Genomic DNA, 27,056 nt, shown 5'->3' with positions numbered 1-27,056 from the left:
ATATAATACATAGTAACATAAAGATTGGCCCCAACATTTACTCGATAAAATGAGTTCCCATGTGAGGTTAATTCAGTTCTGTATTGTGATTAAACAGTATAAATAACTCACCTAAATTCATGTGTAGCAAACTTTAAATTAATGAGCTTTTCATTCGTTCTCCTGATAACTATCGGAAAACTGGTGTAATGCTTTGAAAAGGCCCATTATAAATATTGAAATTGCCTCTACAATGTAATTAAATACATTTTTAAAAAGTAATTAATTGACCTCTGTATTCGCTTACTGCATTGGTTCCCAGTGCAGGGAAGATTTAATCTCTATATTTTAATTAAACAGTACCAACTAAATTGATGTGTAGCCACCTTCAACTGAATGACCTTTTCATACTGATAAGAATATTAAAAAACTGATTTGGTGCTCCAAAGGTGGAACAAGCATAATAAAACTATTGACTTGTTTGTTCAGAGCAATCAATTATTTATGTAAATAATTAATTGACACCAATATTCTCTACATATAATAGTGTCCCATAATAGGAAGATTTACGGTCTGTATTTTGGTTAAACGGTACAGAAAAACTCACCTAAATTGACATATAATTCCCTTATAAAATCCGTTTTCCTGATTGTATTCTCTATACACTGGTTTGGTATGACGAAAAGGAGTTACCAGCTTAACAGAAATATAGACTCGTGTCTTTAAGGCAATCGATTATTTATGTAATAATTAATTGCCCCTAACATTCTCTTGATATAATGCTTCTCCGTGTGAGGATGATTTAACTTCTGTATTTTGGTTGAACACTACCAACAATTTACCTAAATTGACATGTAGCCCAGTTCAATAAAATTACTAATATCCACTTTCTTGATGGAATAATCCCAAAAAATATAATTTGCTACGAAAAGGCAGGATTAGTTTATAATAGAGAAATATTAAAGGCAATATTCCCACTAATCGGCGCGTATGTGCAATTTCGTCAGATATTTTTAGTGCACAAGGAAATCTATCCTGTGCACAAAGATTAGGGCTCGAAATTGCAAAATTAATTTAATTGCAAATTTGGCCAGAACTACAGTGCATGTGGGTGAAAATAACGGCTGTTTCCGCTGAGGGGTGTTATAAACGCAGGATTTTGAAATTAATGTTAGCACAAGATTGAGTAACCGAAAGTAAGCGTCACACATTTAGGAAAGGGAGGGGCGGGGAAAATGAAGGACATCCTCATTTTTTGTTAAACTGGAAATGCACCTTGAACGTCTCATCTCATCTCATTAGCTGTACTGCTTATCCTCATTAGGGTCACGGGTGGGGGGCGGCTGGACCCCATCCCAGCCATCTCCGGGCAGTGGGCAGGGGACACCCTCAACTGGTTGCCAGCCAATCGCAGGGCACACGGGGACAGACAACTCACTCGCTCAGTCACACCTAGGGACAATTTGGACCGGCCAATCAACCTGACATGCATGTTTTTGGAATGTGGGCGGAAACCGGAGTGCCCGGAGGAAACCCACGCAAGCACGGGGAGAACATACAAACTCCGCACAGGAAGTCTGGAGCTGGATTTGAACCCACACAGGAGGTTCCCATGACATGAACTGTGCCGCACATGCGCTAACTACTGCGCCGCCTTGCTGCCACACCTTGAACGTAACTTTCATTAATTTCCAGCCTTTGCGCAGCATGTGAAATATATTTCTTCCTGCTTGACCTTGGTGATAAAACAATTTGACAGTCAGGAGCCTGACTGTTCACTCGAGTGACTTTACAGGAAAATTATTCTCTTTCTTGGTTGTAGGTTGCTGAAACTGTACATCCAAATATTTTGCCAAAATGCATGCACATTTAGCAGCTGATACTGTAACTATAAAACAATTTGTTCTTTCCGTATAGACTGAACCCATCCAACTAACCAAGTGAAGGCAGCCAGACCTGACTTTGAAGAAAGTATTTTTTTTTTATAAAATGCTACCCAAAAAAAAAATAACTCAGTAGAAGTGCTGAGACAATTTAGAAGAAATTTAACAAAGAACCACCAACAAGTGTTGCCATTACCCGAATTAGAAATACGTTTGTAGTCAATCTTAGGAAAAAATGTTCCTTCTCTTGAAAAGTATAATTAGTTGTGATTGCTTCAGCAAGGCACAACTACATTGCCAAGTGCTGTAAGCACAGCGACAATACAGATTTTCGATACGAGTCTCCGGGGCCCCGGAGACCAAAAAAAGTCCCCATCCGGAATCATGGGTTTTGAGAATCTCCCATCCGGAATAAATGGGCCCATTCTTTTCTATTGGTAGTCAAGGAAACGAGGGCTTTTCCAGAGGGTAGTAGGGACTAAGCAGGGACTGTCCAGGGTGGCTTGAGGGGGCCCGACCCACATTACCTTTAACCATGGGTAAATGGTGATTTCCAAATAGTGGATGCTCGCGACAGGATGCCAACAGCTATGTGTGCCGCTAGTTTTTGGGCTGGCGTGGCAACTTCATATTTACAAATTATGCTAATGGTTCATGTTAATGAGTTATGCTAATGGGTACATACTAAAAAGTGATGCTAATGGCTAAATGCTAACTTCTTTATACTAAATTTTTTTGGCAATGGCAATATTTTAAAGACTTCATATTTACAAATTATGCTAATGGGTACATGCTAGAAAGTGATGCTAACGTGTAACAACAGTGTTATTACTACGTTATTACCATATTTTTTAGACCTCCACAAGGCATATCCTTGTTGTTAACGGTTGTGTTCCCAACTCAAATGAACTTGCCAGTACCGGGGGGGCGGGCGGATTCCCCCCACAGAACCAAGTAAAAAATGACAGAAACATCTCTCTGAGTTAAAAACTTTATGCTAACTCATAATGCTAACAACCGGGGTTATATCAATCACAACTCTTACAATTGCCGCGGGAATTGTCTAGTTATATCTATCTTCTTCCGCCGAAGTTTGACGGGCTTCTCCTCCCAGAGCTTTTGGAGAAGCCCAACGATTCATATAACAAAAATTCTGGCCTGATCAGGACTTCCCTGCGATGATACGGATAAGCGATACGAGTCTCCGGGGCCAGCCCAAGTATTAGTGATGAGAGGTTGATGCTATGCTTACTTATGCCAGCGGTAAAAACTTTTGGTGACGAGTTGGAATGCCGCAGCCAGCCCACGTATTAGCGCAAGCTAGCTGTAAACACTGTCGGAAATGCTAACTTCTTCACAGTAAAAATTTTTGGTAATGGCTATATTTTAACGACTTCATATTTACAAATTCTGCTAATGACCTCGTGTTAATAATAATAATAATTAATAATAATAATAATTTCCTTGTATTGTCATTCTGTGTAACAATGTACACAGAACGAAATGTCGATTGCACCTGACCCGTTGTAGCGAGCCGATGCAGCCGCAGCCAACAGAGGGCGCCGCCGACCACTTTTTAAGTCTTAGGAATGACTCGGCCGGGGCGCGAACCCGAACCTCCCAGTCTCAAAGCGGGCGCCTTACCATCTAGGCTACTGAGCTGGTATCTAGGCTACTGAGCTGGTGAGGAGTTAAGGAGTTATATTAACAGATACGTTCTAAAAAGGGATGCTAACGGCTTAATGCTAACTTCTTCATGCTGAAAAATTTTGGTAATGTCTATATTTTAACGAATTCTCATTTACAAATTATGCTAATGGCCTCTTGTTGATTAGTTATGCTAACATATACATGCAAAAAAAGTGATGCTAACGGCTAAATGATAACTGCTTCATGCTAAAAAAATTTGTAATGGTTATATTTTACGACTTCATATTCACACATTATGCTAGTGGCCTCATGTTGATGAGTTATGCTAACAGATACATGCTAAAAAGTGATGCTAACAGCTAAATGCTAACTTCTTCATGCTAAAATTTTTTGTAATGGCAACATTTTAACGACTTCATATTTACAAACTATGCTAATGGATACATGTTGATGAGTTATGATAACGGTTACATGCTAAAAAGTGATGCTAACGGCTAAATGCTAACTTCTTCATGCTGAAAATTTTTGGTAATGGCAATATTGTAACGACTACATATTTACAAATTATGCTAATGGCCTCATGTTGATGAGTTATGCTAAAGGATACATGCTAAAAAGTAATGCTAACGGCTAAATGCTAACTTCTTCATGCTGAAAAATTATTCTAATGCTAACCTGCTAATGAATCAGCAAATTGAATGGGCTTGATGCATTCCGGATGGGCCAATTCAAATGGAATTTAGAGTCGAAGCAATCGGTGGTATGGGGAGAATGTTCATGCTGGGTGATGTAAATGTACAGCCTGTGGAAACATGGGAGGTGCAAGAGGCAGTGAAATAAATGAAAGGGGGGAAGGCGCCTGGGTTGGACGGTTGTAGTCAAGTCATGTTATTTGGATAGCCCTTAATCACAAAGGGTCTCAAAGGGCTGCACACACCACAGATTATTGCAAACCACAGACTATTATTACACCATCTACTGATCAAAAGCTTACATGAGGGCAAGGAAAAACTCAAAAACATCAACATGAGGAAAATGAAGAAACCTTGAGAAGGACTGCAAATGAGGTAATAACCCTACCAGGATGACCAGGCTGCAATGAATTTTGCAATTACAAATAATACACAGATATTGTCAACTTAAAATATAGGTTATTCATATGCTATAGAGTAGAAGTGTTTTAAGCCTAGATTTAAACAGTTAAACTGAGGTTGCAGATCGAATCTCAGCGGGGAGAGCATTCCACAGCACTAGGGCCCGAATGGAGAACACTCTCGAACCTGCGGATCTCTTCTTGGCTCTTGGGATCACTAGTAGACCAGCATTTTCAGAGCGAAGGCTCCGGACTAGAACATAGAGCGAAATTATTTCTGAAAGATATGAGGGAGCAAGTCCATGCAGGATTTTGTATACTACCAACGGAACCATGAAATCACATCTTAAGCTAACAGGGAGCCAATGCAGGTTAGCTAAAATCAGGGTAATGTGATCAAACTTTCTTGTCTTAGTTAAAAGCCTCACTGCAGCATTTTGTACCAGCTGAAGTCCTTGATTTTGGACTTTGGGAGACCGGAAAGTTGTGCATTACAGTAATCGAGGCGGGAGGTGACAAACGCATGAATTATGATATCCACATCCACTGAGACAGCATATGGCGAATTTTAGCAATGTTGCGAAGATGGATAAAAGCTGTGCTAGTAATATTCTTAACTTGTGTTTGAATGGATGGATTGGGGTCAAATATGACACCTAATTTTTTGACTGTGTCACTCTGGGTGATATTACATTTGTCAATGTTCAGAGCTGTTTTTGAGAACAAGTCACGGCATTTAAATGGACCAATAACTAGCATTTCGGTCTTTTCAGAGTTAAGGCGCAAGAAGTTAAGTGACATCCATTCTTCTATCTTTTATGGAAGCATGTAAATGCTAAAAAGAAGGGGGCCAAGTGCTGAACCCTGCGGAACACCACAGGTAACACTAAAGGGCTCATATGTCATTTCACCATATTTCACACAGTGCGTCCAATTTAAGAGGTAAGATCTGAACCGTAAGAGGACGGTTCAGATGAGACCAATCCATTTTTCCAAACCTTCTAGTAAGATATTATGGTCCACAGTGTCAAAGGCAGCACTAAGGTCCAGCAGCAGCAAGAGTGATGAAGCGCCGGAATCCATTGCCAGTAGAAGATCATTGGTTACCTTAATCAGGGCTGTCTCAGTAGAGCGCTTAGCCCTGAAACCTGATTGCATAGATTCGAAAAGATTGTTCTCGGATACAAAATCATTCAGCTCCTGTGCCACAACTTTTTCAAGTACTTTAGAAAGAAACGGTAGGTTTGACACAGGTCTATACTGTAATTACATAAGCTTTCTGGATCAAGTTTGGGTCATTTCAGTGTCGGTTTAATAACAGCGGACTTAAAAGCCACTGGAACTACACCTGAGGAGAGTGATATGGGGCGGCATTAGCTCAGGAGGTAGAGCGCTTGTCTTGGGATCAAGAGGTCGCAGGTTCGGTTCCCGGCTCCTTCGTGTTGTATGTCGAAGTGTCCTTGGGCAAGACACTGAATCCCTAATGCCCCCAATGAGCATGGCCGCTATTTGTGTGTGTGTGAATGGGTAAGTGTGAAGCACATTGTAAAGTGCTTTGAGAGGTCTTCATTGGCTTGAAAAGGGCTATTTAAATGCAGACCATATGCTTATAATATTTAGAACTGAAGGTCCATGGACCTAAAAAAGACCTTTAATCAGCGAACCCGGAAGCAAGTCAAACAGTCAAGTAGTCGGTTTGGCCGTATTCACCACCTGTTAAAGATTGTCAAGTGACAGATCACTAAATCGGGGAAAAATCCCTGGACAGCCACCATGTCGCGCATCTATAGATTTCAGACCTTTAATAAGTGATGTATTCACATTGTCTTTAGAAATTTCTTCCCGTATGCGTTGAATCTTCTTATTAAAGAAGACCATAAAGTCATGGCCTGAATGGGTAAAACTATCTGGAATAATATGTTGCCTCATTAGCTATGCTAAAGTGTCGAAAAGGATTTTGGGGTTATTCTTTTGTGCCGCAATCACCTTCGAAAAATAAGGTGATTTTGCAGTAGTCAGACCAGTTTTGACGGAAAACCTCAAGCATGGTAGCGCGCCATTTTCTTTCAGATTTCCAGCAATCTTGTTTAAGCAATCTCGTTTCATCATTAAACCAAGGCGTGCGTCTTTTAGGTCGTGATTTAAGCCTTAGGGGCGCCACTGAATCCAGGACACTAGCCACGGTGGCATTAAACTCATTAATGAGTGAGTCAATAGAGCCTTTATATAAAGGAAACAATGCAACTTCTCCTGAAAGAAGATGAGAGAGCTCAGAAACTATGCCAGTGCTTATATTGCTTCCGCTAAATTTTTCAGTTTTTTTAATACAACATTTAGCCAGCACCTCAAATGAAACCAAATAATGATCAGAAATAACGATAGTACACGGTAACACCATCACATTTGAGGTTGAAACTCCTCGAGTCAGAACCAAGTCTAGTCTGTATCCATTTTTATGAGTCGGCAAATTAATCATTTCATTAATACCATATGTATCACTTAGACAGAAACAACAGTAAGTGAACTGAGTGGAGAGTTCATATGAATGTTAAAGTCCCACACAATTATTATTTTGTCTGCATGGGTTACTAGGTCAGACAACAGTTCAGAGAATTCATCTAAGAAAACTGAGTATGGTCCTGGTGCGCGATAAATAGTTACTACATAAATTAACATTAAAGAGGACCACATAACAAGAGCCTCAAACACCATATAATTATTAGAGGTACGGGGAGTACCTTGGTATTTTTTCATAAATTAGCGCGACACCGCCACCCTTCTTCAAAGAGCGTGCTACATGACAGCTCACGTAGTCTTGAGGAGAAGCCTCATTTAACGGTGAAAACTCATCCGGTCTCAAGGAATTTTCACACGGATCAATCAGGTTAAGTTTGTGATCATGAATGAGATCATCAACAAGTAGAGCTTTAGGAGCAAGCGATCTAATATTTAAAAAAAAAAATTTTAGCTTTGCTGAATCTTTGAACTTAGCTGAAGTCTTTGTAGAAATCGTCACAAGATGTTGCTGTTCGGGCGTGTAGAGTCTCAGGCGTCGAAATATTGGTGGAATTAGGCACCATTCCACATCTTCATGTCCTTCTCTGCCGTTTCACCGATGTAACTCCCTTAGCTTAGCCCCAAAAAGTCGAAATTTAGACGCCGACCCAATTGTATATGTTCCTTCCGACTATAGGTATTATTGGCCACGCATGTGTCCAGAAAAGAAATTAAAAAAGACAAGAAAACAGAAATAAATAGAAAATTAGCTGAAGAGCTTTGAGTCGCTGCGTCGATGCGTGTTGCCATCATCATTTAAATATAGTGGAAGCTAGAGCTCTTTTGTTGATAGGAATGAGTTGATAGGTGTTGTGAAAGGATAGTGGGATGTTTTGGACGCGTTTTAAGGGATGGGCTAGGCACCCGTATAATGTGGCGGGGGTAAACCGGTGAAAGTTGTCGGGCCCTGCTGTTGAACACAAGAGTGTGTTGTGTCACCCTGACCCGAGTGATATGGCCGCTTTTGTCTTGTGTCCCGTTTCATCTGGAGGGACGAAAGCATGACCAACTTAGGTGCTGAGGTGCTTAACTTGTTTGGGTGTTAGGGTACTTTTTCCCTTTTTTATTTTCTTTGTTTTTGTTTATGTGTTTTTCTTGCTGTCAGTCACCCCTCTCGAGGGATATGACCAGCATAGATGGATAGATAGATTTTTATAAGGTTAAAATTGTTACGTATGTTATCTTATTTTAGATTAGAACATATTTTGATTTAAGTTTTGAGTGTTTTTCTGGGATGTGTTTCATGTTTAGCTTATTTTCTAAATATATGTTTTGTCCTTGTATTTCGTAGTTTATTTGTTGTTACACTGAAAAGTCAATATTTTGAATAGACATTTTGTTGTGTCATGCAAAGACATCAAAGAGTGGGAATGTTTTTAAATAATATTTAGTTTCATCAAATTGCTTTTGAAACAATAACAATTAAAGCAAACTTATATATTAAAACCTGTTTATAAACATTTTGATTTTTAGTTTTATAAAATTACCGTAGTTTTGTCAATGTAGTATTTTTGTAGTATATCTGTAGTGTTTCCATAATATAACGTTTGGAGTATATCTGTAGTATTTTTGGAAAATTAATGTAGTAGTATTTTTGAAGTAGTTTTGTCGTTAAGATTTTTGTAGTACTATTTTTGTAGCATTCTTTTGCAATATTTCGCATTTTGTACTATAGTGTTACTGTAGTTGTATTTTTGTCGTATTTCTGTTGAAGTACCCAAATGGTTTTTTTTTATAAGTAGTACTTAATTTACTATTACATATATTGTCATTATATTTTGACCATTTTTGTTTTGCGTGCCAGATCGAAAAGCCTGACAGTAGGCTATTTCTACGTGACCATGATGGCCACGGGCCGTGGTTCACCCACCTCTGCCTTAGAGGCTGGTAATGCTTCTGAATGATAGCGTTGTGATGGTAAAAAACAGGATACACAACAAAACTGACTCAGATGAATACAATATACAGTACTCCCTAGATTTTTCACGGTTAATCCATTCTATAATCACCACTGTTGGGAATAACGCCGTAATTAATACAGTAATGCTGTTATGTAACGGTATATTCTAAGGAATTATTTTTTCTGTTGTTACCGTTACTGACGGTGAAAAGCGGATTGTTACTTTGGATTAATTAATTAATTAATTAATAAACATCACACAGAGTGACTCAGTTAAAAATTTAGGTGTCATATTTGACCCTGAACTATCCTTTGAGATGCATGTAAAACAAATTACTAGAACTGCCTTCTTCCATCTTCGCAACATTGCTAAAATCCGTTCAATACTGTCTCAGTCTGATGCGGAAACAATAATTCATGCATTTGTTACCTCCCGTCTCGATTACTGCAATGCACTACTCTCCGGTCTCCCGAAGTCCAGAATCAAGTCTCTTCAGCTAGTACAAAATGCCGCAGCGAGGCTCTTAACCAGGACAAAAAAGTACGATCACATAACACCGATTTTGGCTAACCTGCATTGGCTCCCAGTTAGCCAAAGATGTGACTTCAAAGTTCTCTTAGTATTGTACAAAATCATACATGGACTTGCTCCCTCTTATCTTTCAGATCTGATCTGCCACTATGTCCCGGGCCGAAGCCTACGATCTGAGAGTGCTGGTCTTCTGATGATCCCGAGAGCAAAGAAGTCTTCTGCTGGTTCGAGAGCGTTCTCCATCCGGGCACCGGTGCTGTGGAATGCTCTTCCCCCTGAGATTCGATCTGCAACCTCAGTGGAAATGTTTAAATCTAAACTTAAAACTCACTTCTACTCCATTGCATACGAATAACCTACTCCTCTTGTCGGTTGAAAATAGTTTGTGTAATATAGTGTAACAATCTGTGAAGCCCTTTGAGACTCTTCGTGATTTAGGGCTATACAAATAAAAATGACTTGACTTGAAAAAAATTAATTGAGACGAGGTGTGTTGCCGTAGACGGATTTAACCACAACACACAACTATTAACATTAGATGACACACTCAGTAAAAATGTGGCATTATGGATGATATTATTACACACTTAACATTACATATAGAGAGAGAGATTGGATAGTCACTTTATATTGTTTTACTATTGACTTGTTGCGAACAAAATATTTGAATTGAAGTTGGCTATTTCTACTTGATCAGTTGTCTTAGTTTGTGAAAGTTTGATTTATTTATTTTACAATGCAGTGTTAAAGACAATTTATATTGTTGAACTGTTTACTTTTGTTGTTTGAAAATACTTGTAGTACAGTAGGCTGTGTCTACTTGACCAATTGTCTCAGGTTGTGAAAGTTAGATTGAATTGATTAAACTCACTTTATCTTTTTTACTTTGGAGTGTTATTTTTGGGTTGTTTTACTTTTGATTTTTGTTGCGCTTTAGGAGCAGGGAAAATCTGTTTCTGGTGAGGTGCAATAAATATTCCAAGATTCTATAACACTACTACCAGTCTGTTCTTCTCTATTGAACTGACTCGAATACTGCTTAGATTTCTAATTCCTTGACATACAACAACTTATTTTTAAGGTAACGACAGTAGTTACTTTTCCTGGTACCTAGGTACCTATTCTGTAGAGTTATTCCGTTACTAAATCCTAGATAGATAGCTCGGTAGCCTAGATGGTAGGGCGCCTGCTCTGCGGCTGCATCGGCTCGCTACAGTTTAACTGTACGGGTCAGGTTTATCGACATTTCGTTCTGTGTGCATTGTTACAAAGAATGACGATAAAAGTAAATTCTAAAAAAAAAAAAAATAAAAAAAAATAATTCTATGAGGTCTGATGGCCAAGCACCGCAAACCTTTCAAGGAGCATGAATTTATCTAGGACTGTTCATGGAATACTAGGCTAATTAGTCGGCCCATACACATTTTCAGCTTACTAAATCCGGCCCGCTTTTTGAAAAGTTTGGACACCCATGATATAGAGGATTCTTTGGCGACATACAGCCAAAACAGGGTCTGTTGGGGTGACACCTTGATTGAAACCTGTAGTGGGTAGTACGTTACGTCAGCTATGCGCTCTACGGACTCAAGTCGCTTGTCAGATTTGGAGTGCTCCAGATGAGATTTGAATAAGTATATTTTTTCTCTGAGCCCTATGTATTCATTAAAAGAGCCATGTATGGCTCACGAGCCATAGGTTCCCAACTTCTGCTCTAAACTTTCACCCCAAACGAGGAGAAAACTAATCCGAGAAGCAACCAAGAAGCCCATGATCACATTGGGTGACCTTTTCAATCCCCACCTCAGAATGGAATAATGTCATATCCCAGGGGGTTTACAGTAGTCTTGTACTCTTGTTTAGCATGCATTAGAGTTTTTTGTTAATGTCAGCTATTAGCCTTTGAACCTATGTGGGAGTGAACACAGCTGACTAGCTTCCCACTTATTTGCCTTCATATTCCATTAAAATTCTATGATCTATGAATTATTCATGTAACATTCAACCTGTGGTGGAACTGACCTGTCCGAAGAGTTTATTGAGGTAGGTGACGTAGGCAGCCGCCACTGCCGAGTTGTTGCTGAGGCTTTGTTTATCGTGTCGGCGAGTCTCTTCATTGCCACTGCCCGTTTTGGGTGTCGTGGGAGACTTTGAGCTGAATCAACAAACACATCCCCAGCTAACGCTCAGACAAGATTCACTTACAAAAAAAATCACCCTGGCTGCATCAAACAGACTAAAAATGATCGGACCAATCAGTAGACACATCTCATTACATGGAGTCAGTGGGGGTTAAGCATCCTTTCATTTGGATCTTTGAGGGCTTGTTTTGCAGCTGATGTACCAATCAGTATCTCTAATTATTTCTTTCTTTTAATCAGTGCTGATGAGAAATAGATTAATACAAACCAGAATTTCTTGGAGAGGCTGAGCTGGAGAGCTTTGTTCTTGAATCTGCCCATTGTTGGGGATCTGCTGGCTGCCAGGCCCCTTCCTCCTCGTGGAGACATGCTTAGGTGGGAGATAAACATGGTTAGGCCTTTTCAAATTACATTTAACATTAGTTGATAGTTTACACTAACAAAAAAAAGAAAAACAGTTGCTGTCTCTTTTGGTAACACATTTGAGTGTCAGTGACATAAGACGGTATGTTTTGTGTAAAAATGGACTACAGTGGGACCTCGCTACTTCACAGTTCCACGTTCGCGGGTTCAGAGCTTCGCGGGTCTAAAAAAAAATAATAATAAAAGAAAATAATTAAAATATTTTTTTTAAATTTTAATCAATTTATTTTTTAAGCATTTTTGAAGGGGCGTCGCTATTTCGTGGTTCCACGTTCGCGAGTTCAGAGCTTCGCAGGTCTAAAAAATAATAATAATGAAATAAAATAATTTAAAACAAATTAAATATATTATTATCATTTTTTTTAAAAAGCATTTTTGAAGGGGCGTCGCTACATTCCGGATGTTCACTTTTCGCGGGTGGTTTTGGTCCCCATTAACCGCGATAACCGAGGGATTACTGTAATACTTTTTACAATTTTTTTTTTTAAATATAGTATGCTAAACTGCCCTCTACCATAGAACACATGTACGTATGCAGAATAAATTATTCAAAATTACTTACTGTGATTGTAGTGCAAGTCTCACCCTGTTACTATAATAGGAGTTCTTCAATAAACATCTGCTGGCTAATATTTTTTTAACATGTCTCTCTGCTGTAACAATATTCTAGGAGAGAAAGCATTCAAGCTCTTTTCCTTAAGTACCACTCTTTAATCAATCTTTTTTCAATAGTATCATAGCTGTCAACCTTCACGGCTCCATGCCCTTACAAACTGTCATATTTTCCCGTACAAAATACAAAATAATCTTACACCATATATTTTTTTCAAACATCTTATATTTTACATCTGTTTTGTTATATCATATATATTGTTAATTAACATTTTGTTGTGAGATACTGAGTTGCTCGACATTAATGAGATTTATTTTTGAAAAAGTTCAAAAATAAGTAGCTTGGACGTTCACTGTGGAAGGAAAAAATACATGCAAATTTAATTAAGTAGAATTTTCTTATTCAAATTATCAATTCATTTTCTGCATTAAATTATTGTTGGTAATATACTGATTAAAGGGATAACTACAAACCTGTCTTTTTTCATTTTCTCCCTTTACACTTCCTTTTTTTCTTAATTTTTTTATACAACATAATAATTCGTAATATAATACATTAAAGCAAGTGAGCCGTTTGAAAGCATCGTTAATGAGTCGGGCCGAAAAAGACGGTTCTCTAAAAAGAGACGGACTTTGTTTCACGACACAACTACCACATGAAATCCGATGTTGAATGATGCATGATGGGAAATCCCCAGGCGGCAGACACATGCGCACAGTAGCATCAAACCGCTCGCTTCGTTTGCAACGAAAAAAACTATACCGAGATTGAGGCTACCGCGGCAAACTCGTTTGACTTGATTGATTTGCCATTCGTGAATAGTCAGTGTATACCGAATGGTACCCATAATTGACAAATTTGCGTTTTTCCGTACAGATTTTCTTGTACGTTGTACACGTCTTAAAATCCATAATAAACGTACTTTTTACGGCAAAAACGTACAGGTTGACAGGTATGTAGCTTACTGATGAGGAAAAGCACAACACCTCCACAAAGTTACACTTGTTTATGGTGGGAACGAATAATAATTTGTAATTTTGATAATATGGTTAATAAACATGTCAAAAATATCTCACAGTAACTGTTGTATACTAGCTTCTTTTCATTACATTAGTAGTAATGGCTAATTTAAACAAAAAGTTCCCCTCTATTACAGTGCCCTGTTACTGCTATGTTTCACCTGGAGCGACGAAAGCATGACCAACTTAGGTGACGAGGTGCCTAAATTGTTTGGGTGTTTGGGCATTTGGGTTGGCCATGGTCCCCCCAAAATATTTGTCTGTGTTTTCCGCCAATTTGTATCTTTTTTTATTGTCTTTCTTTTTGTGTTTGTCTTGCTGTCGGTCACCCTTCTCGTGGGATATGACCAGGGTAGATAGATAGATAGCATATTGCGGTGAGCGGCTACTGGCAGAGCACATTTTTGTCAGGCCTAATGTTTTTTTTTTTTGCCGTTCTGTCCACCAAAAATGAATATCCGGCCGCAGTTTATTATTCCAAGTCGGGTTTTTGCGAGCAGAGGCCAACAGCAGAGGCAGCAGTTTAGGAGGCAGGGTGGTCGTTTTGGGACCAGAATTCAATCCCCGGTTCCTCGAGTTAAATGTCGGAGAGCCCTTGGGTAAAACACTGAACCCCGCATGCCCCTGATACGGACGTAGAGGCCTTGTATGGCTGCTTCTGGTTATCGGTGTGTAAGTGTGTGTGTGTGTTTTTTGGGTAAAGTGTGAAGTACTTTATGAAGCGCTTTGGAGGTCTTCAGTGACTGATTAAAGGCGCTATACAAATGCAGCCCATTTGCCAGTCCATTTATCATTTGCCAGAGCACACATTTTTCAGGCCTGAACGTTTTTTTCTGCCGTGATATCCGCCTAGAGTGAGCAGCACCCAAATAGCCGCAATCTATTACCCCCAATAGCATTTTTGCTGTTAATACTAACTAAAGTAAACTGCACTTCTTTATCCCTAACTCCATATTGCAGTGGACTAGCAAAAGACCTTTCTTTCTTGTGCCATTGTGGCCTGTCTAAAATGAAATGCGCATAAGTCGCCATATTCCATTAACCCCAGTCGATTATTGCTTTGAAAAGAGGCTGGCAGAGCGCTTTTTTCAGTTTTGGTCGCTGAGGTGAGCTGTTGTGGGCCACTAAAAATAAACAACACTGTTTTAGTCGTGATCAGTTTTCCCCAGTCCACTATTGCCGAGAGCAAGGCTTGGCAGAGCACAATTTCTTTGAGATTGAGGCCGCGAAAGCTTGCCATTATGACACTATCCTCATTTGTCTATTACAAAGAGCGGGAGCCAGAATGGCAATTTCATGTCATGTGTGGTGCCTATTTTTTTCCGTTCTTTATGCCTAAATTGTACAGCACCTGTGCGGCTGCAATCTTTTATCCCCAGTGGACTTCTGCTGGGAGAGGGGCTTGCAAAGAACCTGCTAACGGAAGGGGAGGGGCTATTTGGTGTTTTTTTTGTATATCGCAGTGAGTCCCCGTTAACAGCAATGAAAGAGGGATTACAGTCATAAACATTTTGATTTTTTTTTCTTATTGTATTAACCTTGTTGCAGAAGATATTCGACTTTCAGATCTTTCCTTTACACTTTGGAAAGACATCCTGCAGAAAAAAACAGAAATGTTATAAGTAGAATTTGACTTCAAATCGGAGACAGCATCATAAGTTAGTATCTTGTTGATATTTTGCGGTGGACCCAACAAAGTACAACAAAGTAATGAACAAATCGTAAGAAAACAAACAAACAAAAAACGAATAAAACCGCCAGAAATAAAAAAAAAACAGACCTCACAAATCAAAATGCATCTAGAAAATGGTGATGGGGGGGAAATGAAAGTGGAAAAGGAAGATCACACAACCCTGAGTGTTGAGGCAGGTGTGGGGTGATTGAACCTGTCACAATGACACACTTATTAGGTGCCCTCTGCTGGATGGAGACACGCAATACTCTTACATATTTTGCCAGAATAGCAAAATGTGTGCCGCTGTGGACGCAAACACAAATGACGCAATGATGGAAAATAATATCTACATACTGTCAACCTGTACGGTTTTGCCATACAAATGCATTTTTTATGCATTTTAATACGAGTACGACGTACAAGGAAATCTGTACGGAAATACGCAAATTTGTCAATGATGGGTACCATCCGGTATACACCGACTATCACGAAACGGCAAATCAATCACGTCAAAGGAGTTTGATGCGGAAGCCTCTATCTCGGTATCGTTTTTTTCGTTGCAAACGAAGCGAGCGGTTTGATGCTACTGTGCGCATTCGTCTGCCGCCTGGGGATTTCCCATCATACATCATTCCGAAAAAAAAAAAAATTTTTGTACGGGAAAATACGACAGTTTGTACGGGCATGGAGCCGTGGAGGTTGACAGGTATGTATCTATGATTTCAGAGCAATAATATTATTTCCTGGTACGTTTTTCTACTTCTTTTTGCTGTTGAATGAACAAAAAACTCTAAAATGTTAATTTTGCACGATAAAAACACGAATAAGAGCTTAATAAGAGCTTCCTGCAGTAAGCCCATAATTTCATATACATATCATTTCATAGACCCAAATCTTGATTTTTATGATTGCTTTTAAAAAAAGGGGTATATCGGCTTGAGTAGACTTTGTTAAATATCTTTATATAGTTATCATGTATTTATTCAAATAATACTTATATATTTACTGTTCAAAGAGAACGTTATTCATTTTGGCCACCTTGTAGTGTCAGAAGAACTGCAGGGTTATCTACTAATTTACCAGTATTACTATGGGCTTTATTCTTTCTGCAGGGTTGGTACATCTTTTTCAAAGCCAAATTAAAGCAATTTTTTAGCCCTTTTAAGGGCAACTTTTCAATTTATCCAGTACCTTTAAATGATTAAATCCAGCATTAATCAGGAGAACATTTCTTGTCATTTCTTAAGGGTAAAATAAAGTTGCTATGTTGCTGCTAGCACATACCTTGTACAATTTTGAGCTGTTTCTATCTATGATCTTCTATCTTTTTGTGTCAATTGGCTGACATAAACTGACATGAATTCTGTCATTCTGCTTTAACAATGCACACGCAACTTCAATACATCACACTTGTTTACAAACACGGGAAGGGCTTTAGAGATGTCAGGTAAGAGTCGATTTGAATACAGAAGACAATAAAAGAAAGAAGGTACAGTTTGTATAAAAAAGAGAAATGTTATCAAAATTTTGACTTATTTATATAATATTGATAGGCCCGAGTGCATTCAATCTTTAAATCTTAGAGAATCTTTAAATCTTTTGTGTTTTTCAGAGATTCAGTGTCTAAATTGGTTTAAATCAAATTGTAAATAGTCATCTTTTTGCTTTTTTTCATTTGTTCATCGCACTAAATATAAATATGTTGGACTTTCTGTTAATTGTTCTCCATTTCATGGATTTTGTGTTTGTTCGACTTTAAATCGGTTCAGTGTTTAAAAAGTTAGAATTGTTCTGTGAATATCAAAATGGATTTTTTGTGTTTTGCTGGGATCCATTGCAAAACATGAAATTACTAATTACTAAATAATTTGTTGCATAACATTTTATTATTAACGATAATGTATCATTAAAAAAACAAAAAATCGGAGGAGCCGTTTGGGAACCAAATGAGCAAGCTCTTCTCAGTGAGTTGAGCCAAAAGTGGCGTTTTTCTAAATAGAGCTGTCCTCTTGGCTTCGACCAATAGGGGGTGGTGACACTTCACATGACAACGCGATAATAGCAAGCTTCCAGAACAGGAGTGTGCCCCCCCCCTTTTTTTAAATAAACTGTCTTCACTTATTGCGTGGTATATGCACTATGACTGCCAAGAAACATGGCAATGGCAAAAATTTCAAGCATTTTTAAATACTTCATCCAAAATTAAAGCGTGTTCCTGACCTTAAAAACACAACATTTTCAAGCATTTTCAAATATTACGAACCCGGTTTTGGGCCTCTTCATGGTATTCCGGTGTCACAAGACATGCATGGTAAATGACGGTTTGACTGCAGGCATAGCTCAACTAGAGGGATAACCTCTTACTTTGCTTTATTGTTTAGTAAATGATGTATGCAAAAGAGCTTGTAAATATTTGTGGTAAATTCCCTTTTAAGGGGTGGACCCCAAATCATGTTTTAATCATGACAGAGTGCTTCAAACTTTGAATGAAAGGAAAAGGGTTTGATGGCCCATGTTTGTACATTTATTCTACGACAAAGTGGCACTTGTATAGCCTGTTACATCCTCCCACATGCGTAAATCAGGCTGAATGTCTATTGTCATTGTTTTTGTGGGTTGAACAAGGACCATAATGGCCTGATGGCCTTCCTTTTCTCTGCAATTGCTAGATTCCTACTAGTGTTTGAGCAACAAATCTATGACCATATGGATCTTTGACAAGGTGTGACCCTGTTCAGTTTTGCTCATACGTAGCCTTCGTCTGGATTTTGTTTAAATGAAGTAGAGTCAGAAAAAGATGATGTTCAAACACCTTGAGGTAACAGTAAATAATTCAATTCACCTGAATGTAATCATCCACTGTGTTGAGAGAATTGCTTTAAATTACATTTTTTGGTCTCTAAAATTGGATTTGGTGGTGATAGGATCGCCAATTAGGTGGGGCTGAAGATCCATTAAAGATCGAACAAGCCTCTAATATTTACTGTATCATGAGGGAAGTAATCCTCCAAACAAATTGTATCTTAGCTTTAAATTATCGATTTTACAATTCATTGATATCTATTGAATGCAATGTTGTGTTATTCTAAACAAACTACGATTTATTTTCATGGCAAGCAAAATCTCATTAAAAAAAACACAAATTACATTGTTGACACAAGAAATGTGGTGTAGAAGAGGAGGAAGGGGCGCCGGGTATTCTGTAGAGGTTGAAAGTACTGATCAATACGCCTGATTTTAAGATAAACAACTAATTTCAATGATCAGGAATTACTTTATAGCATATCACAATGAAATGGATTTATGGCCATCACCAAAAGCAGTTCTTTGTGAAATATTTTCTTTCAGCCGATAGAGGGAGAGAAAGAATCACAGACCATCCAAGCCTCGTGGTCTGATCGTGCCAGGCTTCCTCGCCAAGGGGCTGGAAGTAAAAGTGAAAAAAGAGGGCGAGCAGGCATTCCTGCCTGCACTTTTAGGCCAATTAGGTCATTGGTCACCGGAGGTGTGTCCTGTGACTGGTCAAACTTTTATGTTGATGCTCTTCAAAATAAAGCTCTCTAAATGACTGATTGATCAGTAGGCGAAATTTCATTAGACACTCAAAAAATAAACCTATGCCATGAATCATAACCACATTCAAAGGAACCTAAATAATCTTTTGATTACAAATGAACACTTAGGTGGTTCAAATCTTTATTATAAAGCTGGAGAGTCTGGTCTCTTCCTGTAGATGAAAGGGGCTTGGTTTGCCCTGCTTTTGTTTTGACGGATTGTGAATCTTTTTGTGATGGCAGAAACGGTGGTTGGAAAAGGTCACGGGAAATGCATTTGTGGCTGTGTAGTATCTTACAACTGCAAAGAGTTTTGACTTATGCTCGACTGTTAGCAAGACTGATTAATGTCGTGTCACGGACATCTCCGATTCTTACGATCATGACTAGATGATAAAAAGCCGCACTACGCGCGAACAAGCTATCAACATAAACGCCTCAATTCACCACCGCAAAGACCGACTCCCGGAATCTGCTCTGGCAGCCATCGGCCGGCCCTATTCGGTGGAGACACGGAGAACAGACAGTTAAATTACAACCGTGGATGTCACATGCCGTCACCAAACTGAGCGCCTTGCAACTCCCAGCGGGGTTAAAACGCGCCATGACTGAGTAGTGGTTGCCTGTCTGTCATGCTTCTATACAATCAGTGTGCATGCCTTGCATGCTGATTGCAACACGCTGCTAGCATGTTAAATTGTAAAAAAGGGAGGAGTGGGTGCTTGGTAATGCGTTAGTCGTGACCTTTTAATATCATGGGCTGCAACAATCAACTAATGTGCAATTAACTGATACAACGTATCAAATGATAAAATCTTAACAGATAAGCCCCAGCTGCCATTCGTTTCCTAATTATGCCTCTCCCTATTTAAGCGCTTCTTTTCCGGTAACTCTTTGTCAGTCCGTCAGCAAACCTCAGCACATGCAAGGCTAGCACTTTTGACTCTCGCTCCCGTTTTGATTCCCACCTGTTCCAGCATCCTGTGAACTGCCTGCCCACCTCGTCTTCCTGCCTGAATTCTTCCACTGATTCCTGCTATCTATCCCCTGCCCATGGCTTCCCGATCGTCTCCAGTTCCCTGACTTGCTTCCGATCCCCGACCACGTTTTGTTCTCCTATCCTCCTATGTTGGGTCCTCATACCCAACTTGTTCTGATCCAAGACCATGCTTCGTTCTCCTGTCCTGGCTATCCGACTATCTCTGATCCACAATCCCGCTTTGCTCTCTGGCCCTGGCTGTCTGCCTCGCCAACTGTCACCGGCTGCGAGGGCTTCCGGTCCCACCTGCCCACCATCTGGTGCTCGCTGTTTATTCCTCTCCCGGATCCCCCTGATTCCTTAATAAACTGTTGTGTGAATGTTACGCATTTGGGTCCCATGTTTGTTCTGGTCATGACATTCCGCCCGTCAAGTCAAGTCACATTTATTTTTATAGCCCTTAATCACAAAATTTCTCAAAGTACTGCACAGGATTACAATTACACAATTACCTGATCTTAAACCAACATGTGGGCAAGGAATAACTCAAAACCTCAGCGTGAGGAAAAAGAGAAACCTTGAGAAGGGAAGTGGTAATCCCCCTTTCAGGATGACCAGGGTGAATTACATTTAGAATTACAGTACACAAACATAGTAAACACTAGGTAACGTGTTGAAAATTTGTCCGGAAAGTGCATGACAGCAACGATGCCCCAGCCTGTTAACTAGTCCAGAAAGTCTATGACGGCCACGACGCAGCTTCCCATCTCTGCCAGCTGGTCAATGCAGGCGTTGACATGCTTCAGGTCAAACGCTGAAACACCCGTCCCTCTGTCCCTCTGCCCGTCTGTCTATCTATTGATCTATCGATCGATCAGCCTTTTCTGACATAAACTTCATTAGGAACAAACACAGGACACACCTGCAAAAGTCACTGAGAGTTTCAATGTCAATTTAGACTCCAGATCACAGTACACTGGTGAAGACCTTGGAATGCCAGCCTTTCCACTAACAGGCAAAGAAAGAAATGGCAATGTCGTTCGTGGCAACATTTCGGTATCATGGCAAAAATGGAAGTTAAAATACTGAAAAACTGTTACAAATGTTTTACTAAGTTCAACAGATATAATGCATTGTTTTAACGGCTGCAAAAGTAGTGATTAGTTGAAATGTGATAAGATTGATTTTAAAATTAGTTTATTTTTGTTAAATCTTACATAATCATTATTTGTATAAACATGGTTCGTGTAAGTGAAATTGATAGTCTTACAGAATTAAATGGGATTCCTGCAAAATGCTGTAAAAGTTGTCATTTGTAATTAAAACCATTTTCATTCAGGTAAAGAAGAAATAAAATATTGCATGTTGAAATGTACAGTATGTTTCCTACCCTGTTGAATCATTTTGAAAAATTTCTAATAATTAAAAATCAGTTCTCACCTAAAATGTCATTAAGATAAAACACGTAATTAATCAATCAATTAAATCACATTTCTTGTTTCAGAAGTGGGTTATCAAGGTGCCCTATGTGTTACTCCTTGCTGTTGGAGACCCCTGCACTAGAGCAGTGGTGGGCAATATACAGCCCCGTGGGCCATAAGCAGCTCTTCAGGTGTTTTCCTCCAGCTGCCCAGCAAAAGTTGTGCCAACTTTGTCCCCAACGTCCCCATTGGCCAGGGGACAGATTCTGTAGACCAGGGGTCTCCAATATGGTGCCCTCTGAAGACAGCTGAGGTGCCCGCGCACTTGTTCTGAGAATAGATCACCTGTGCTGGGTCATTGTGATTTTCAAGGAAAATATTTCTTTTAGGTGTTAATTGAGTCAATTTAACCCTACAGAGATTTGACTACAATGATTGATAAAGCACTACAGCGATTAGCTACAATGGTTGTTTTTTTTAAGGGAAAAATAAATTTATACTGTTACTCTTGTTTTGTTAAGTGTTCAATTAAAAATCTCTGAAGAAATGTGAGGGGTGTACATACTCACCTTTGTGACATCATGTATTTCTGTACTCATACTTTTCTATTATAGTATTACTATACTTGTAATTTTGTAGAATTTCTGTAGAACTATTTTTGAAGTATTCCATTGTATTATTCATGTCGTAATTCTCTAATGTTTTTATAAAATTATTTTGTTGTATTTCTGGAGTATTTCTGTTTTTACATTACGGAAGTAGTATTTTTATTATTTCGTATTATTGTAGTGTTAGTTCTGTAGTATTTCTGTAGAGGTATTTTGGAAGTATTTTCATAGTAACATTTTGTAGTATTTCTGTAGATTTTTAATGAATTTCCATAGTAGTAATTCTGTCGTACTTTTGTAGCAATATTTTTGTAGAAATATATATATTTTGAATCGTAGTACAGTAATCCCTTTGGTTATCGCGGTTAATGGGGACCAAAACCACCCGCGGAAAGTGAAAATCCGCGAAGTAGCAACGCCCTTTCCAAAATGCTTAAAATATATATATATAAATATATATATGTATATATATTTTTTTAATTATTTTATTTTATTTATTTATTTTTATTTATTTTTTCTAATTTTACAATATATAAGGTGCCTGTTTTTAAGCCCAAAATTTGATTTTTAGTTTTGTAGTAACTTTTTAGTATTTCTGTTGTTATATTATCGTTGTAAACACCCAAAGGGACAATGGGGACAAAGTCGCCCAATACATGTAATTATTACTTGTACTTTGATAGGTTGGTCGTTTTGGTTGTAACATTTCTCAGAATTCACTGTGTGAATATAACTTGTTTTTATATTCCTAAATATAAAAACAATCTCACACACACACACACACACACACACACACACATGAAGTAACGTTTCAATAATCAGTCTAATTGCATCTCTTGTACGTTTATCAGTTTTGTACTCTTTTATTTTGAAGTTGCATTTCCGGTGTATTTATCTGTTTCCTGTGTGAAAGAAGTTAACTAGACACACCGGGGCGGGCAGTGTGGCCGGAGACTCGGGGAGAGTGGCCGCAGCCCTGGCCGGGCGAGAGGTGATGGCTCCGATGGGTCACCGGACAGAGCTAATAAATTTATTTACCTTAATGCTTGTTTTTATTTGTTTAATTCTGCCAACATAGAGTTTATATAAGTTTTAACTTTGTCAACTTTTTTTACTGTTGTACATTCTAATTATTTTAGTTTGCCGGGCTGGATGAAAGAGCCTGAGGGGCCGCATGTTTTCTGGGGGCTGTACTCTGCCCACTCCTGTACGAAAGATCTGATTGTGAGTGGAGTTGGTTGTGAAAGTTTATTGAGCAAATGAGGGTTGAGTCTAGGTGAGGCCCAATGCATCTTTGTATTTTTTTCTGTGAAGGTGTCAACTGTAATTACGGGCTGTCTAGCCCCAAGACAATCTATCCTGGAAGTGCTGTCCACAACCAGATCATTCAAATGAAATAGATTCTGCTGCTCCATTTTAAACTTGACCCCTCCCATCTCACAGGTTTTGTCTCGAGACTCGAAAATGAGTTTCGCTTAGTGAACAGTAGCTAGGAGTGTTTCAAAACCACTATTTAGAACTACAGTGTTGTCCAGACTAAAAATTGCTATATAAGGACTATAAATAGCATTTTTTCATAGTTTGGCCGGGGTGCGACTTTTATGTTTTTTTCAGTTTTCATTACCCTATTTACCTTATTGAGCCACACTTGCCAAAAAGTTATAACTAAGAAAAAATATATATAAGTATAGGTAGCATTTAAGTATTTCTGAATAAAATGAAGTGCACTTGTGCGGCCGCGATCCATTATCCCCAATCCCATATTGCTGCGAGCGGGGACCAGTAGAAGGCACTTTAGTTCTGGCCCTCCTAAGATAAAATGCATGATTGTGGCCACGATTCATTATTTGCAGTTGACTATTGCTGAGCGCAGAGACTGCTGCAAGTGCATGATAATAAAGGAAAAGGAGCTACTTTGCAGATTTTTGTATGTCACAGGGTGGTTTTAGTCTACATCAGGGGTCAGAAACCTTTGACTCGTGAGCCATATATGGTTCTTTTCATTAGTTCATCTGGCTCATCTGGGACCCTGCCCAATATGACAGTTAAATGGACAGTGTATATTATTTGCGCACTAGATTTCACTGTTTTCTGTGGTGCCACAGAAAACGAGTGCTAAAAGCAAAAAGGAGCACAATGCGGAGACTCAAAGTGACCAAAATGCCCCTTGTTACTTCTGAAAAAAAGGAAAAAAGAAAACAAAGAAATAAGACAAAAATGAAAGTTTTTGCTTTTGTCCCTTTTCTTTTTAATCCTTTTCTTTCTTTTTCTTCATTTTCCAAAATTTGCTTTCTTTTCCTCATCTTTTCTTTTCAGTCCCGTTTTCCTTTTTTGCCTCTTTTACTTACTTCTTCCCTAGTTTTTATTACTTTGAAAAAATATTTTTCTCTTCTTTTTGTCTTTCATTGTGAAAGACCGGGTAAAAATGTGAAGAAAATGAGTGCTTTTCAGTCTCCGTAGTTTGTATTCTTCTTTGGACTCATTTTTAGTTGTGCTACACATTACAGGCACATTTAGAAAAAAAACACTGTCCCTTTGAGAACTGCAGAATATGTTCATTAGTTCTGATTGCTTCAGCAAGGCACAACTACCGTATTTTCCACACTATAAGACGCACCGGGTTATAGGGCGCACCCCGAAAAAATAGTTTTTGGTCCTATTTTTGACATACATAAGACGCACCGGATTATAAGGCGCTACAATGGGAATGTGGACAAAACAGTCAGATAGTTCAGTCCAACTTATTACCCCCTTAACATTCCGAGAGCTTGCAAAGACGCAAATACGTGTCGAGAACACGTGCGGATGCGGTGTCCGTAAGATGTCACTCAAATGCATCGTTCCATCATTCGGAAGGTTAAAGTCTTGGGATTCAAGAAATGCTAACCATTCCTTAGTATCTATTTTCCTTTTCGCTCGCAACTTTACTGTGCATATGACAATAAACACTTGGAATTGAGTTTAATTTAAAAATAGACACTCCATTCCATCCATTATCTGCACCGCTTATCACAGAAACATCGAGTTCAGTCTGAAACAAGATACAGGGACAATATAAAACCCGGAGTAAGCTCACCGAAGTCGTTGTGTTCATAATGATGTGCAGGCAATGTCCTCTTATATCCGTGAGGGTAGTAAATCCAGGAGAATACAATATTTACAAATACAGAATAGAAAAAAATGCTTTCTCTATGCCGTCAGTCACATGCTATACGCATTCATCTTTTTCGGCCAATTGCAGGCTTTGTTTCGCCGTTTAAGCCAATGGCAGCCTGTAAATGATAAAAAGGATCCGCCTCTTGACCTCCGAATAACTTTAGCCAATAGTGATCGATTCAACTGATGATTGACACATCTTTTTCGGCCAATTGCAGGCTTTGTTTGCCGTTTGAGCCAATGCCAGCCTGTAAATGATAAAAAGGATCCGCCCCTTGACCTCCGAATAACTTTAGCCAATAGTGATCGATTCAAATGATGATTGACACATTGGTTAGCCAATGAAACGCCGGTAAATAAATCCCAGCATACACCGCGTACTACTTGGCGTTCGGGAGAAATTCTAGTCGGCGGCTGCAAGTTAGTTGGAAAACTTTGCAATTTTAAAATTGATCCATAAATAAGGCGCACTGTATTATAAGGCGCATGGTCAGCTTTTGAAAAAAATAAAGGCTTTTAGGTGCGCCTTATAGGGCGGAAAATACGGTACATTGCCAAGTGCTGTAAGCACAGGGCATTGTAGTTGTGCCTGCTATTATAATCCCCCGAGATCTTATTCAAATTATTATATCTATCTTCTTCCGCCAAATTTGACGGGCCTCTCGATTCATATACCAAAAATTCCGGCCGAATCAGGACTCTCCTGCGACAATACAGATTTTCGATACGAGTCTCCGGGGCCCCGCGGAGACCAAAAAAAGTCCCCATCCGGAATAATAGGTTTTGAGAATTTCCCATCCGGAATACATGGGCCCGTTCATTTCTATGGGTAGTCATGGAAACGAGGGCTTTTTCATAGGTTAGTAGGGACTCAGCAGGGACTGTCCAGGGTGGCTTGAGGGGGCCCTTTAACTATGGGTAAATGGTGAATTCCAAAGAGTGGATGCTAGCGAGAGGATGCTAACAGTTATGTGCGCCGCTAGCAAGGTGTTGGGCTGGTATTAGCGATGAGAGGTTGAAGCCATGCTTACTCATGCTAGCTCTAGAAACTATTGGTGACGAGTTGGGCTGGCACAGCCAGCCCAAGTATTAGCGCAAGTTAGCTGTAAACACTGTCCGCAATGGGCGGCTGGCACAGCCAGCCCAAGTATTAGCGCAAGCTAGCTGTAAACACTGTGGGCAATGCTAACTTCTTCATGCACAAAACTTTTGGGAATGGCTATATTGTAACAACTTCATATTTACAAACTATACTAATGGGTTCATGTTAATGAGTTATGCTAATGGGTACATACTAAAAAGTGATGCTAACAGCTAAATGCTAACTGCTTAATGCTAAAAAATTTCGGTGATGGCTTTATTTTAACAAATTCATATTTACAAACTATGCTAATGGATACATGTTGATGAGTTATGCTGATGGTTAGAGGCTTAAAAGTTATGCTAATGGTTAAATGCTAACTGCTTCATGCAAAAAATTTATGCTAATGGCCACATGCTAACGAATCAGCAAAATGAATAGGCTCAATGGATTCCGGGTGGACCAATTCAAATCAAACGGCCCATTCTATTTGAACATGTAAGTTTTTAAAGTGTAATAACAGTGGTATTACTATGTTATGACCTTGAATGTGATTTTTAGACCTCCACAAGGCATATCCTTGTTGCTAACGATTATGGGCCCATCTGAAATGAACTTGCCAGTACCGGGGGGTGTGTGGGGGCGGAGTCCCCCCACAGAACCAAGTTGAAAATTACAAATACATCTGTCTGAGTTAAAAACTTTATGCTAACTCATAATGCTGACCACTCAACGCTACCGGTTCTCTACCAACATCTGCCAGATTAATCACAACTCTTACAATTGCCGCGGGAAT

General features: G+C 39.1%; 1 protein-coding gene across 6 annotated transcripts in view; it reads right to left on the bottom strand.

Annotated features, from left to right (window-relative positions):
* cabp4 (calcium binding protein 4) overlaps nt 1-27,056 on the bottom strand; it is a 115,600-nt gene that overhangs the window by 80,586 nt on the left and 7,958 nt on the right. For 5 of the 6 annotated variants that reach the window (XM_088342869.1, XM_088342865.1, XM_088342870.1 and 2 more), the window contains exons 2-4: nt 15,325-15,381; nt 12,000-12,101; nt 11,613-11,745 (exon numbers count right to left, since the gene is read on the bottom strand). In XM_088342869.1, coding sequence (XP_088198995.1) covers nt 11,613-11,745; nt 12,000-12,101; nt 15,325-15,380 — 291 coding nt within the window. In that variant the 5' untranslated portion in view covers nt 15,381. The remainder of the gene's footprint in view (nt 1-11,612; nt 11,746-11,999; nt 12,102-15,324; nt 15,382-27,056) is intronic. The other variant, XM_088342866.1, reaches the window with a different exon arrangement.

This window comes from Urocampus carinirostris, chromosome 8, assembly GCF_059441175.1.
Source record: "Urocampus carinirostris isolate Australia breed hairy pipefish chromosome 8, RoL_Ucar_1.0, whole genome shotgun sequence".
Classification (NCBI taxonomy): Eukaryota; Metazoa; Chordata; class Actinopteri; order Syngnathiformes; family Syngnathidae; genus Urocampus; species Urocampus carinirostris.
Note: the sequence above shows the minus strand (reverse complement) of the source record. Positions and strands in the feature narration are given on the sequence as shown.